The following is a 12,500-nucleotide window of genomic DNA, read 5'->3' as shown; positions in this document are numbered from 1 at the left end:
GTAGTCTGGGTGGTCTGGGTAGTCTGTGTAGTCTGGGTGGTCTGGGTAGTCTGTGTAGTCTAGGTAGTGTGGGTAGTCTGTGTAGTCTGGGTGGTCTGGGTAGTCTGGATAGTCTGGGTAGTCTGGGTGGTCTGGGTAGTCTGGGTGGTCTGGGTAGTCTGGGTGGTCTGGGTAGTCTGGGTGGTCTGGGTAGTACACCTGTAACGTCATCTTCACTCACTGAATGCTGCCTTTCTGACATGTGCAGCTTTCTTTTATACAAACACACACACGCGCGCACACACACACTCATATACACACACACGCGCGCACACACACACACTCATATACACACATACGCGCACACACACTCATATACACACACGCGCGCGCACACACACACTCATATACACATACGCACACACACACTCATATACACACACACCCACACACACTCATATACACACACACGCGCACACACACACTCATGTACACACACACACTCATGTACACACACACACACACACACACACACACACTCATATACACACACACGCGCGCGCACACACACTCATATACACACACTCAATATAACATATTGTTTATGTTCTGTAAAGCTGCTTTGAGACAATGTCTGTTGTAAAAAGCGCTATACAAATAAACTTGAATTGAATTGAATATACACACACACGCGCGCACACACACACTCATATACACACACACACGCGCACACACACACATACACACACAAACACACACACAGGCCAGAAAAAAGGACACAAGGAAATTTAGTAAAAGTTTGGAATTGTGAGTGTTACGATGGTGGGGGCCAAAACTTTTACCTGTCCAGAAACACAAAAAAGTCTTTCCTTTGTTTTGTAGTGAATGAGGTGTGTTTACAGTATCTGTAAGGGGCGTGGCCTTAGTATCTCACACCTGGTGAAAGATGTGCTGTCTGGGTACCTGTCAGTCACACTAAAGGGGGTGTGGCATATGTACTTGTCAGTCACACTGAAGGAGGTGTGGCCTGTGTACCTGTCAGTCACACTGAAGGAGGTGTGGCCTGTGTACCTGTCAGTCACACTAAAGGGGGTGTGGCATATGTACTTGTCAGTCACACTGAAGGAGGTGTGGCTTGTGTACCTGTCAGTCACACATAAGGAGGTGTGGCCTGTGTACCTGTCAGTCACACTGAAGGAGGTGTGGCTTGTGTACCTGTCAGTCACACTGATGGAGGTGTGGCTTGTTTACCTGTCAGTCACACATAAGGAGGTGTGGCATATGTACCTGTCAGTCACATTGAAAGAGGTGTGGCCACTGTACCTATCAGTCACACTGAAGGGGGTGTGGCATATGTACCTGTCAGTCACACTGAAGGGGATGTGGCTTGTGTACCTGTCAGTCACACTGAAGGAGGTGTGGCTTGTGTACCTGTCAGTCACACTGAAGGAGGTGTGGCCTGTGTACCTGTCAGTACACTGTCATCAAGGAGAAATAATATTAAGTATTGATTTTATGCTGAAATCATGTTATAATCTGTGTGTGTATGTGTGTGTGTGTGTGTGTGTGTGTGTGTGTGTGTGTGTGTGTGTGTGTGTGTGTGTGTGTGTGTGTGTGTGTAGGTATAATGGCCATCCTGTTTTCGGGGATCGTGATGTCTCACTACACTCATCATAACCTGTCTCCTGTAACACAGATCCTCATGCAGCAGACACTCCGCACCGTCGCCTTCATGTGCGGTCAGTTACAGGCTTCAGACCACACACTAAAAACTCGGCTCATTCCTGCAAATATTTCTGTATTTTTTACAGATTTTATAATAATTTATAATACAGTTAATAAAATGAGTAAAACTGTAATCTGTACTGAGTGTCATATGTGATGAGGCGGAAATACCTCAAATATTATTATTGTTGTTATTTTAATGTATAGTGTTAATTTTTTTCTCAGTGTATTGTGTGTGTGTGTGTGTGTGTGTGTGTGTGTGTGTGTGTTTTCCACAGAAACCTGTGTGTTTGCCTTTCTGGGTCTCTCCATTTTCAGCTTTCCTCACAAATTTGAGTTTTCTTTTGTTATCTGGTGCATTGTGAGTAATTCGGAGTTTTATGGCTTTATGTCATAAAATCTGTTTTTAAGTTTATTTCATAATAAATAATGTAAATCGATCAACAACTTTAAGAAATCATTAAAATCAGTAAAACGTTAGTGTTAGTAAAGCGTAAAGCTTGAATGATTATAAAGCTTTAAAGGTGCAGTCTCCGATTTTTGACAAACGCTTCAGAAATCTGAGACGGGCCGAATAATAAACAAAAAACAAAACAAACGTGTAGCCAATGAGCGGAAAGGGGCGGGGTTTGTCGTGTGTCATTTTTGCTCGTTTGTTTATCTACAATCGTATTGTTCTTCCCTTCAGCTATGATAAAGACACGTTTCTTTCTGTTAGTCGCCTGGGTTACGTATGTATGTGTGGGCGGAGCTATCGATACAGGGGTGGGACCCATTTGGGTTAGGGGCGTGTTTGTTTTAGTGATTTTATATGTCAACATTGGCTTTCAAACAACGGAGACCGCACCTTTAAATGCTTTAACGAGACATTTCCTGTCGCCTGAATACAGAACGAGTCGCTGTTCAGTAGAACCGAAGCGTCGTGTGTTAACAATAAAGATCATTATAAAGCCCATATATACAGTATATATACACATGCACATACATTTGTACAAGTCAAATGACATTACTTGTATTTTTTAACACACTCACATGGTTCTGTCTTTAAAATCCGGTAACAGCAGCTTTTCCGTTTCAGTCCACCAGGTGGCGATGTGCACTTATTCTTAAAAACAAACAAACAATAAAATCCATCCCTACAGTCTCAGCAGGATTAAATAATAACAATAAAAGATGCACATTTAATTGACGTTCGCAAAATTCCAGGGGTTTCGTTACCACGACGTAAAGTGGGCGTGGTTCCGGAGGTCTTGGGAAAACGCCCTCTTTCAAAAAAAAAACAAAAAAAACCCCCAGCATAATACGAAGGACAAAACAGTCGTACAGGTAGATTTATTTCAGAAAACAAATAAACAACCGAATACTACGGTTATGGTTATGGTCAGGGTTAGATGATCAAATAGGCCACGCCTACCCGATGACGCAATATCTGTTACGCTGTTCTGAAATCCCTGGAAATACGTGCATCCCCATTTAATTACACGTGTTTAGGACAGTAATTATTTTTATACTTCTTCCACATACTGATTATTAGTATCAGTGAAACGTTTACAAACAAACAAACAAATAAACAAACAAATAAATAAATAAATGCAGTTTATTCCTGAGGAACCACAAACACTGGACTTGTGTTTGCTCTGCAGGTTTTGGTTCTTCTCGGTCGGGCTGTAAACATCTTCCCTTTATCCTTCTTACTGAACTTCTTCCGTGATCACAAGATCACACCAAAAATGATGTTCATCATGTGGTTCAGTGGTGAGAAACGTCTCCAAAATATTCAAATAAAAAAATATATATATATATATTTTTTTTAAACATCCCTCTTCGTCCACCTTTAAGTCTCTGTCTCTCTCTCTCTCTCCAGGCCTGCGGGGGGCGATCCCGTACGCCCTGAGCCTCCACCTCGGTCTCGAGCCCATCGAGAAGCGGCAGCTCATCGGCACCACCACCATCGTCATCGTGCTCTTCACCATCTTGCTGATGGGAGGCGGGACCATGCCTCTAATCCGCATCATGGACATCGAGGACAACCAATCACGGCGCAGGAACAGGAAGGACATCAACCTGAGCAAGACGGAGAAGATGGTGAGGATATTTCAGCACCGCATGATTCTTTTCTCCTCGAATGTTTTCCTTTTATCTTCAGCGGCCTGCTTTTCCACAGCAGTAACACTCCAGATCCTTCTTCTTCTTCTTAGCGTTGATGTCCTCAGAAGTTCCTTTAGATCGTTTTTTTCTCATCTCCGTCTTTGTTGACACCATGTCAGTGAACCAAAAGTCACCAAAAGTTCCCAGAACATCAGAAGTCACTTCCTGTTCCGTCGTTTCAACGCTTCATGATTACTGTAATCCATATCTCATGGTGGATATAACCTCAGATGTTCTCAGAAGCTCCTGAAGGGTTCTTTGTCTAATCACAAGCAGTCCGTATGCACTTCTCTAGCTGACACGACCTTCTGCTTGATTGTCAATCCAAAGTTCGTCCATCGTAAGGAGTCTGAATACGTCTGAGTCGGTGAAGATGTTGCTACACTTTGTCTCAGATCTTGTTCTGAGATTTCAGATCTTTAGTCCACTCGTTTATGTTCATGAATCTTTTGATCCCTGCATTTCTTCTCCCTCACTGGAACTCCAGAACCTTGGTTTTTCTGAAGATCTCGCACGGTGATGGGTCCATCGTCCACTGGTCACGTGTCTTCACCTGATCATCAGACTTGGACTGTGGGACACTGTCTTCACACAGAGCTAGGAATGGAAGTCGGTGAGATAAAAAGTGTAGCATGGTTTAAGGAGGGAAGAGCAGAGGCTGAAGCATGGGGAGATGCCCTCAGAAAGTTTCCTCCTCATCATAACAGCTCAAAACTTACACCAAAGAAACAGCTGTTCTGATCAACATTTTTGCTTCAAGCTGTGGCTTTAACTTCACTTTTGCCTACTTGCCCCTCCGGTGGTGGATGCATGACCCGATTGGAGGCTACTAATTAATCCTGGAGTGTGTGGCGTCAGTACGGTGTTTCCCTGTCCTGACCGAGTCGCAGAGGAGCAGACGTAACGAGAGCGAGCAGCACAGGACGTGTCCACATGTGGATGTTGTGTAACAGCTCACAAACACAACCACATGGGGACTGTGGACGTCTCAGCAGGACGTCTCAGCAGGACGTCTCAGCAGGACGTCACCCAGGTTCTCCTTCTGCTTCTGGTTTTTCACTGTAAAACAGTCCACATAGCAGGACAGCAGACAGGCGTCTTCAGTCGTCCTCCATGTTTGTTTTTCTTTTGTGTCGTCACGTTTAATCACGTGAGTGTTTGTGTGACCACTGACGTGAAATAGTCACTATCATCTGTTTACATTCTCTCTCTCTCTCTCTCTGTCTATCTCTCTCTCTGTCCATCTTTCTCTCTCTCTCTCTCTCTCTCTCTCTCTCTCTCTCTCTCTCTCTCTCTCTCTCCCTTTCTTTCTCTCCCCCTCCCCCTCCCCCCTCTCTCTTTCTGCATCTCTCTCTCTCTCCGTCTCTCTCTCACTCTCCGTCTCTCACTCTCCCCCTCTCTCTTTCTGCATCTCTCTCTCTCCGTCTCTCTCTCTCACTCTCCGTCTCTCTCTCTCACTCTCCGTCTCTCTCTCTCACTCTCCGTCTCTCTCTCTCCCCCTCTCTCTTTCTGCATCTCTCTCTCTCTCTCTCTCTCTCTCTCTTTCTCTCCCCCCCCTCTCTCTTTCTCTCTCTCTCTCCCCCCCTCTCAGGGTAACACAGTAGAGGCGGAGCATCTCTCGGAGCTGACGGAGGAGGAGTACGAGGCTCAGATTGTACACCGTCAGGACCTGAAGGGCTTCCTGTGGCTCGACGCTAAATACCTCAATCCCTTCTTTACACGCAGACTGACGCAGGAGGTGAGTTCATCATCTACAGAAAGCGTCTAGTGGTCAGTGTTCACCCTCTAAACCATAATGACATTACTGATGTGAGATGAGGGGAAGGGGCGGGGCTTCTAGAAAAGGGGCGGGGCTTCCAATGGCATCCAGTGTTTCTGTGGAAGGAAATCTGTTTTACTGGTGACGACTTGTACTGATGTGTGAGCTGTAAACAGGTGTGTTATAAATATAATGTTATGTAAATTCACAAGGCAAGATTTATTCACTAGCTGTGTGTGTGTGTGTGTGTGTGTGTGTGTGTGTGTGTGTGTGTGTGTGTGTCAGGATCTGCTGCACGGCCGAATCCAGATGAAAACACTGACCAATAAGTGGTACGAGGAGGTGCGGCAAGGTCCGTCTGGCTCTGAGGACGAGGACGAGGAAGCTGAATTACTCTGAACCACACACACACACACACACACACACACACACACACACACTTCTGCTGAATGTGTTACATGGGCTGTACCAAGTCACTGGATCGTCGACACTTTTTTCACATAAATTATTATAAAAAGTGTCAAAGTGAACTGGGATTCTGACCTCAGAGCAATAGCAGGTTTATTTCTTTATCTTCTGGGGTTTTATAATGAAGTTGTTTTTTTTTACATTAAATAAAACGATTGTATCAAATGTCAACATCTGGAATGAAGACAAATTACACACACACACGGATTCACAAACAAACAAAAGTCGGCTTGTTTATCTCCGTCTCAGGAACGGTTGTACTGTAAACGGAACGGTGAGGAACCGTAAAGGAGTGAAACGCTGTTAAAGTGCTGACGCTGGAGACTCCTTCTGTACGTGTTACACAACTCAGCCGAGTTGCTATAGAAACTAGAGGTCTCCTCGGGTCTACAGAAATGAACCCGACCCGAAGTGACCCGAATCACTTTTTACCCCGAACCCGACGTGCAACTTTTTTTTTTTTTTTTTTTTTTTAAGAAGGACCCGACCCGAGACAAACCCAAAAAAAACAGACCCGAGTCCGACCCGTTGTCGTTTTTAACCCGCCGGACCCGAATGTTGTGTAACTCTACACTAAAGTAACCACCACAGCGTGGATTCAAAATTGATTGACAGGTCTGTTTCAACGTAAATTAGCTCACCGCCAGTCACACGTCACCAGCCACACGTTACAAGCGGTCTTGGCAAACAGAGGAGAGGTTGGAGAAGGACTCGAGTCGAGGCACACACACGAGCTACAGTAGTTCGGGTCTTCTCGGGTCCGTTCGGTAAAAACACGTTCATTTTAAATTACCCGAGACCCGACACCCGGGTTATTATACCCGACCCGTGTCCGAGACACACGTGAAACCTTTAGATTCGAACCCGCTCGGCTCTCGTGTCGGACCTCGGGTTTTCGGGTCTAAGTGGAACCCGTGAGTTCCTCTAACAGAAAGATATTAGAACCTATTAGAAGGAGCTCGTTAGCACAAAGCGGCGCCGCTGTAAAGAAACCGAATCAAGGCCTTCTCTATAGAGAGAGGAGATTAGATCGGATTCACGGTCGTATTTGTCTTTATTCCAGATTATTTAGTCCTGCCGCGAACGTACGCGTTTGGCCGGGAGGGGGGAGGGGCGGTCTTTTTTTTTTTTCTGCTCGTTCGTTCGATATTTATTGGTTTTCTGTATAATCCTGAGGAATAATTAGAGATTTTCTGGTTGTTCCTGTCGCTACTGAAGGAGAAGGTAGGATAAAGTCTGACGTCAGACAATCAGACACCGAGACGACACGAAGCCGTCGTGTTAAAGACCGAACGTGTCTGTTTATTAACAATAAGCTCACATGTCCACCGGGAGGACAGTAATCTAGTTTTAGACAGAACAGTGAGATTATTCAGCACATTTGTGACGGTTACTAGAAAGAAATGAAGATGTATTTTGTGGGTTTTTATAATGTTTGTTTTTAAAGCGATAAACCATCAGATTTAACTTATTTAAACATAACAAAGTGTCCGAAATGATGCAAAGTCAGAGAAATTTATTCTGTTTAATATCAGTAAAGAAAAATAAATAATATGAACGCTAAAGTTTGGTCGTATTGCATAAAGGCTAAAGATTTCAACTTTGTTTTCGTCCGAACTTTTTGAAATGCTAATTTATTTATTTTTTTTTGCAAGAAATTTTTAGATCAACTCTAAAACTCTAATACATTTTCTTTTTTCCATGGGGGGCCTAAACTTTTGCACTCGATGTGCCACATACAAACTCCACAGATGAAGGAGAACGAGGAGACTCTGGAGGTTCCGTTAGTGGGGTTAAAAGTTTCTTTTAGCCAAAAAAAAAAACAACAAACCAAGCCGAGCCGTTTTCATCGGACGGTTTCGTAGCGAGTGTCGAAGCTGCTGTTTACGTCTAATCACAGCGTGACGTCCGATCGTCACACGTCCGAGCGATGAGGACAACATGCTGTGTGAAACCTGCTGATGAAGGAACTGATTCATGCTTTCAGCTTCGATTTTCCTGCTCAGGAGAAACATTTCTGTTTTCTGTAACACTGTGACTGAAAGGTGAAATAAATCGGTTACAGCACACTCTCATTTGTCTGGTGATCCGTTTGTGTGCGAAAGTCCATCTGTCGGTGTAGTGTGTGTGTGTGTGTGTGTGTCAGGATCTACTGTCGGTGTAGAAAGATTGTGTGTGTGTGTGTCAGAATCGGCTGTCAATGTAAAAAGATTGTGTGTGTGTGCGTGTGTAAGGATCTGCTGTCGGTGTAGAAAGATTGTGTGTCTGTGTGTGTGTGTGTAAGGATCTGCTGTCAGTGTAGAAAGATTGTGTGTGTGTGTGTGTAAGGATCTGCTTTCGGTGTAGAAAGATTGTGTGTGTGTGCATGTGTGTGTGAGGATCTGCTGTCGGTGTAGAAAGATTGTGTGTGTGTGTGTGTGTGTGTGTGTGTGAGAGAGAGAGAGAGAGAGGATCTGCTGTCGGTGTAGAAAGATTGTCTGTGTGTGTGTGTGTGTGTGTGTGTGTGTGTGTGTGTGTGTGTGTGTGAGAGAGAGAGGATCTGCTGTCGGTGTAGAAAGATTTCGGTGTTTAATAAAGTCAGAGGTTTGCTCAGTTTGGAAACAGAATGCCGGCTCAGACGGGCGAGTTTTATTACATCACTAATTCTAAGAGCCAATCAGGTTCAATATGCAAATACAGACTGTGTAAGTTTCCAGAAGACCGAACCAGACGTTTACTTCACAGAGAAGCGGCAGCTGCCGTGTCAGCGGAGCGTCTGTACGTCTTACACACAGACCCGAACCTGCTCCTCGATTCACCACCACAAAAAAGGAGATTTTTTATTTTGTCCGTCGCTATGACAACGGCGCCTCACCGCATCTGCGTTTTTGTTTCTTTGTGATCTTCGAATCGAACTGCAATCTCCAGACGTCAGACTTGAGGGCAGAAAAAAAAAGGCAGACAACGATGGAGAAAAGGAAAGGAGTCTAAAGAAAATCGCTCACTGCTGGATTACACAAAACTGGCCTCGGACCTCCTGCCTCGTCCATCACGAAGCCCTGCCTCTGGTCAGAGTCGTGTCACTCTGCTGGGGTAGATCTGTAGCCCTGACCCATGAGACTGCTGCTGTGAACAGAGAGCCACTTGGAGTTGTGTTTGTGTTTGTGAACACATCTTTGTGTTCAGGTCTTCATCAGTGAACATCTGAAAACTTCAGCTGGAAGGAATCGCTGTTAAATCTGTAATGAGCTCAGAAATGACTCGGACCTGTTGGTTCCTCAGGAGCTCGTGCTTACACAATTCCATGTCAACTGTTAAAAGTGCAAAACAAATACATTTTAATTTACATTCAGTTCAATTGTCAGACAAAAAAAAAGAAGAAACATTTCCAAACGATAAAAAGACATGAAGAAAATCCAGATGGAGCCAGAAACCAGCTGTGGAGTTTCTTCCAGAACAATCGAGCTTTCAGCTGCGTTCACTTTTTTGTTTAATGAAAAATAAACAGCACTAAAACCTTCGAATCCGATAAAATTCTACAAACGGTCGGACAAACGAGCAGAAGGACGACATGTTCATACAGCAGCTAAACACACACAAAGTAAACAGAAAAGACAAAAAACGACTAATACTTAAATAATGATGATAATAATAATAAAAATCCTGCATATTTACTAGAACAAATGAAAATCTGGTTTTAATTTGAAAATTTTCTGTTTTTCTTTTTTTCTTTTTCTTTTTTGCAATTAGATAAATTAGTTAGAATAGGTTTTCAAAATTCTGTCTTTCATTATTTACATATTCGTTCTCTCGCTGCGTTTGTTTGCAACAGTGTGTACGATGTGTTTAATGTCACGGCATCAGAGATTAAAATGCTAATATTTAGCATACTCACAAGTAAAATTCCACATTTCTATATGAACGGACCTTCGGTGACATTTGACAAACTGCTGGTTTGATTCGATTTTCAACTTTAACTGAGCTTTAAGATATAAAGAAAAAAAATTCCTACAAAAAAATTCCAGCAATAATAATAATAATAATAATAATAATAATAATAATAATAATAATAATAATCATTCATTCATTCATTCATCTTCTACCGCTTATCCGAACTTCTCGGGTCACGGGGAGCCTGTGCCTATCTCAGGCATCATCGGGCATCGAGGCAGGATACACCCTGGACGGAGTGCCAACCCATCACAGGGCACACACACACTCTCATTCACTCACACACACACACACTACGGACAATTTTCCAGAGATGCCAATCAACCTACCATGCATGTCTTTGGACCGTGGGAGGAAACCGGAGTACCCGGAGGAAACCCCCGAGGCACGGGGAGAACATGCAAACTCCACACACACAAGTTGGAGGTGGGAATCGAACCCCCAACCCTGGAGGTGTGAGGCGAACGTGCTAACCGCTAAGCCACCGTGACCCCCTACAATAATAATAACAAAAATAATAATAATATTATTGCACAACATGGACATGTCATATATCAAAACACTCAACGCGATGAGGGGAACTGACGTCACGTGCAAGCACCATTCACATTTTCTTCAGGAAATGTACATTCTAGTTATTATTATTATTATTATTATTATTATTATTATTATTAATATGAAACCAAACACAACAATAAATTACTACGACACTTTATTTGATCCTATTTTTAGTTCAGCTTAACTTTTAGTCGTTTATAATCTTTGGCATCAAAAGTGTGCGATATAAAAGTTTATTTCAAACAACTCGAACCTTGCCGGAGAACATCGGAGACCGCACCTTTAACATAAAAAATAAAACATTAAAACAGGAATATTAAACGTATGAAACTTTGAGGATTGACCGAGACATTATTACAGCAGATGTCATGATATTAATAACGAACATTTCCAGAACTTTACATTAGTCACAGAACAACAAGCTAAAAAAGATCCTGTCCAAGGTTCCTCCGAGGTTCCTCTTCACACTATTTATTCTCTCTCTTACTGTGACATCGTAAAGGAATGTTCTAGATGTGTCTGGGTCTAAAGGAAGTCACTGTGGATTTCACTGGACAGCTGACTGACCGCGACCTTGCTGTGTGTGCAGCCGGTCAGGGTCAGGACTGTTCTATGAGGTGTGATGTCCAAGCTGTGACAAGACGTGTGGTCCAGGCAGGTCCTGCAGGTTCGCTGGCTTTTCTGAGGTCCACTAGAAATATGAGTGGAATGGCACGTTTCCCTGTCTGCTTTTTTCCGCACCGTTTCTGGCCGGCGCAGGCACGAGCACGTGGTCCGTCTCTGAAGGGACCTGCGGAAGTTGGGCTTGAAGCCCAGGTAGACCAGCGGGTTGTAAAGGGTGGAGGATTTAGCAAACACCGCCGCCACAGCAAACACTATCGGAGGAACTGCGTCCGGATTCACAAAGGCCGCCCACATGGATACAGCGGCGTACGGACTCCACGCTAGCAGGAAGCCGACACATACGGCTACAGAGAGCTGGGGAGAGAAAGAACAACAACTTGATAGCTTTTACAGTGTTAACTCCACATCAGGGAGACGGACGTGTACAGTGTGAAACGATGTGCTGTTAGAACATTACACCTTGTTGCTTAGAGACAGACAACCAATCAGAAACTAAACAGACCTTCAGGCAGATATCAGGTGAACACCAGGACGTAGCTGAACAACGCTAAACAAAAACTGCTCTGAAAATAGTCCGGAGGAGAAACACCGAACATCATGGAGCCGTATCGAGGGAGAAAAACGACACACCGAAAATCAGGTTCGACAAATGAACGTCTGATCGACCGAACAAACGTAAAGATGATAAAGCTGTGGAAGATAACAGAACCTGGTCCAGTTCTTTCCTCACTCGCTCGTTCTAAAGCCTGAGACGAGCCGTTAGTTAAAGCGGTGAAACATCACATTATGAAGACAGTCAGGATTCAGGGTTAACCTTGAGTAGATTACCCAGGATTCCCTGTAGTCTGAGATTCCAATCACACAGGAGAACAATTTCACATGTGGAAAGCCACCAAGGTCAAAAATGCATTATTAATGAATCTAATCTATTTCTTTTCACAGTAAAGACCCAAAGTGAAAATGTTCAATTTCACAACAAACCTGTTATTGTGCAGGTACTGAACACATTCACACACACACACACACACACACACACACACACACACACACACACACACACACACACACACACACACACACACACACACACACACACACACACACACATTCCCTACAGTCTACACAACACACATTTCAGCACTACCATGTCTAGAACCCTCACAGAAATGGATCTAATGGAGAAAATACAACATCTAAACTTCCTGAAGATCCTGACAGTCTGAGGATCCTACCTTGACGACGCGAGATTGAGCGTCCATGATCTTGTTCTGTGGAGACACGTGCTGCCGGAGAGCCTGCCGAGAGCCGC

At 43.9% G+C, this 12,500-nt stretch overlaps 2 protein-coding genes across 2 annotated transcripts in view; one reads left to right on the top strand and one right to left on the bottom strand.

Moving 5' to 3' along the window:
• The window catches only part of slc9a8 (solute carrier family 9 member 8), a 29,853-nt gene extending 21,705 nt beyond the window's left edge, over positions 1–8,148 (top strand). Inside the window, exons 11-16 of the mRNA XM_047807463.1 lie at positions 1,602–1,718; positions 1,983–2,065; positions 3,348–3,459; positions 3,569–3,789; positions 5,444–5,590; positions 5,897–8,148. Coding sequence (XP_047663419.1) covers positions 1,602–1,718; positions 1,983–2,065; positions 3,348–3,459; positions 3,569–3,789; positions 5,444–5,590; positions 5,897–6,010 — 794 coding nt within the window. The 3' untranslated portion in view covers positions 6,011–8,148. The remainder of the gene's footprint in view (positions 1–1,601; positions 1,719–1,982; positions 2,066–3,347; positions 3,460–3,568; positions 3,790–5,443; positions 5,591–5,896) is intronic.
• A 2,572-nt stretch (positions 8,149–10,720) lies between these two features.
• The window catches only part of opn7b (opsin 7, group member b), a 4,965-nt gene continuing 3,185 nt past the window's right edge, over positions 10,721–12,500 (bottom strand). The window contains exons 4-5 of the mRNA XM_027142540.2: positions 12,424–12,500; positions 10,721–11,545 (exon numbers count right to left, since the gene is read on the bottom strand). The exon at positions 12,424–12,500 is cut by the window's right edge and continues 258 nt beyond it. Of these exons, the coding sequence (XP_026998341.2) occupies positions 11,093–11,545; positions 12,424–12,500 (530 nt within the window). The 3' untranslated portion in view covers positions 10,721–11,092. The remainder of the gene's footprint in view (positions 11,546–12,423) is intronic.

This window comes from Tachysurus fulvidraco, chromosome 23, assembly GCF_022655615.1.
Source record: "Tachysurus fulvidraco isolate hzauxx_2018 chromosome 23, HZAU_PFXX_2.0, whole genome shotgun sequence".
Taxonomy (NCBI): domain Eukaryota; kingdom Metazoa; phylum Chordata; class Actinopteri; order Siluriformes; family Bagridae; genus Tachysurus; species Tachysurus fulvidraco.
The sequence above is the reverse complement of the archived record's forward strand: the minus strand, read 5'-3'. Positions and strand labels throughout refer to the sequence as shown.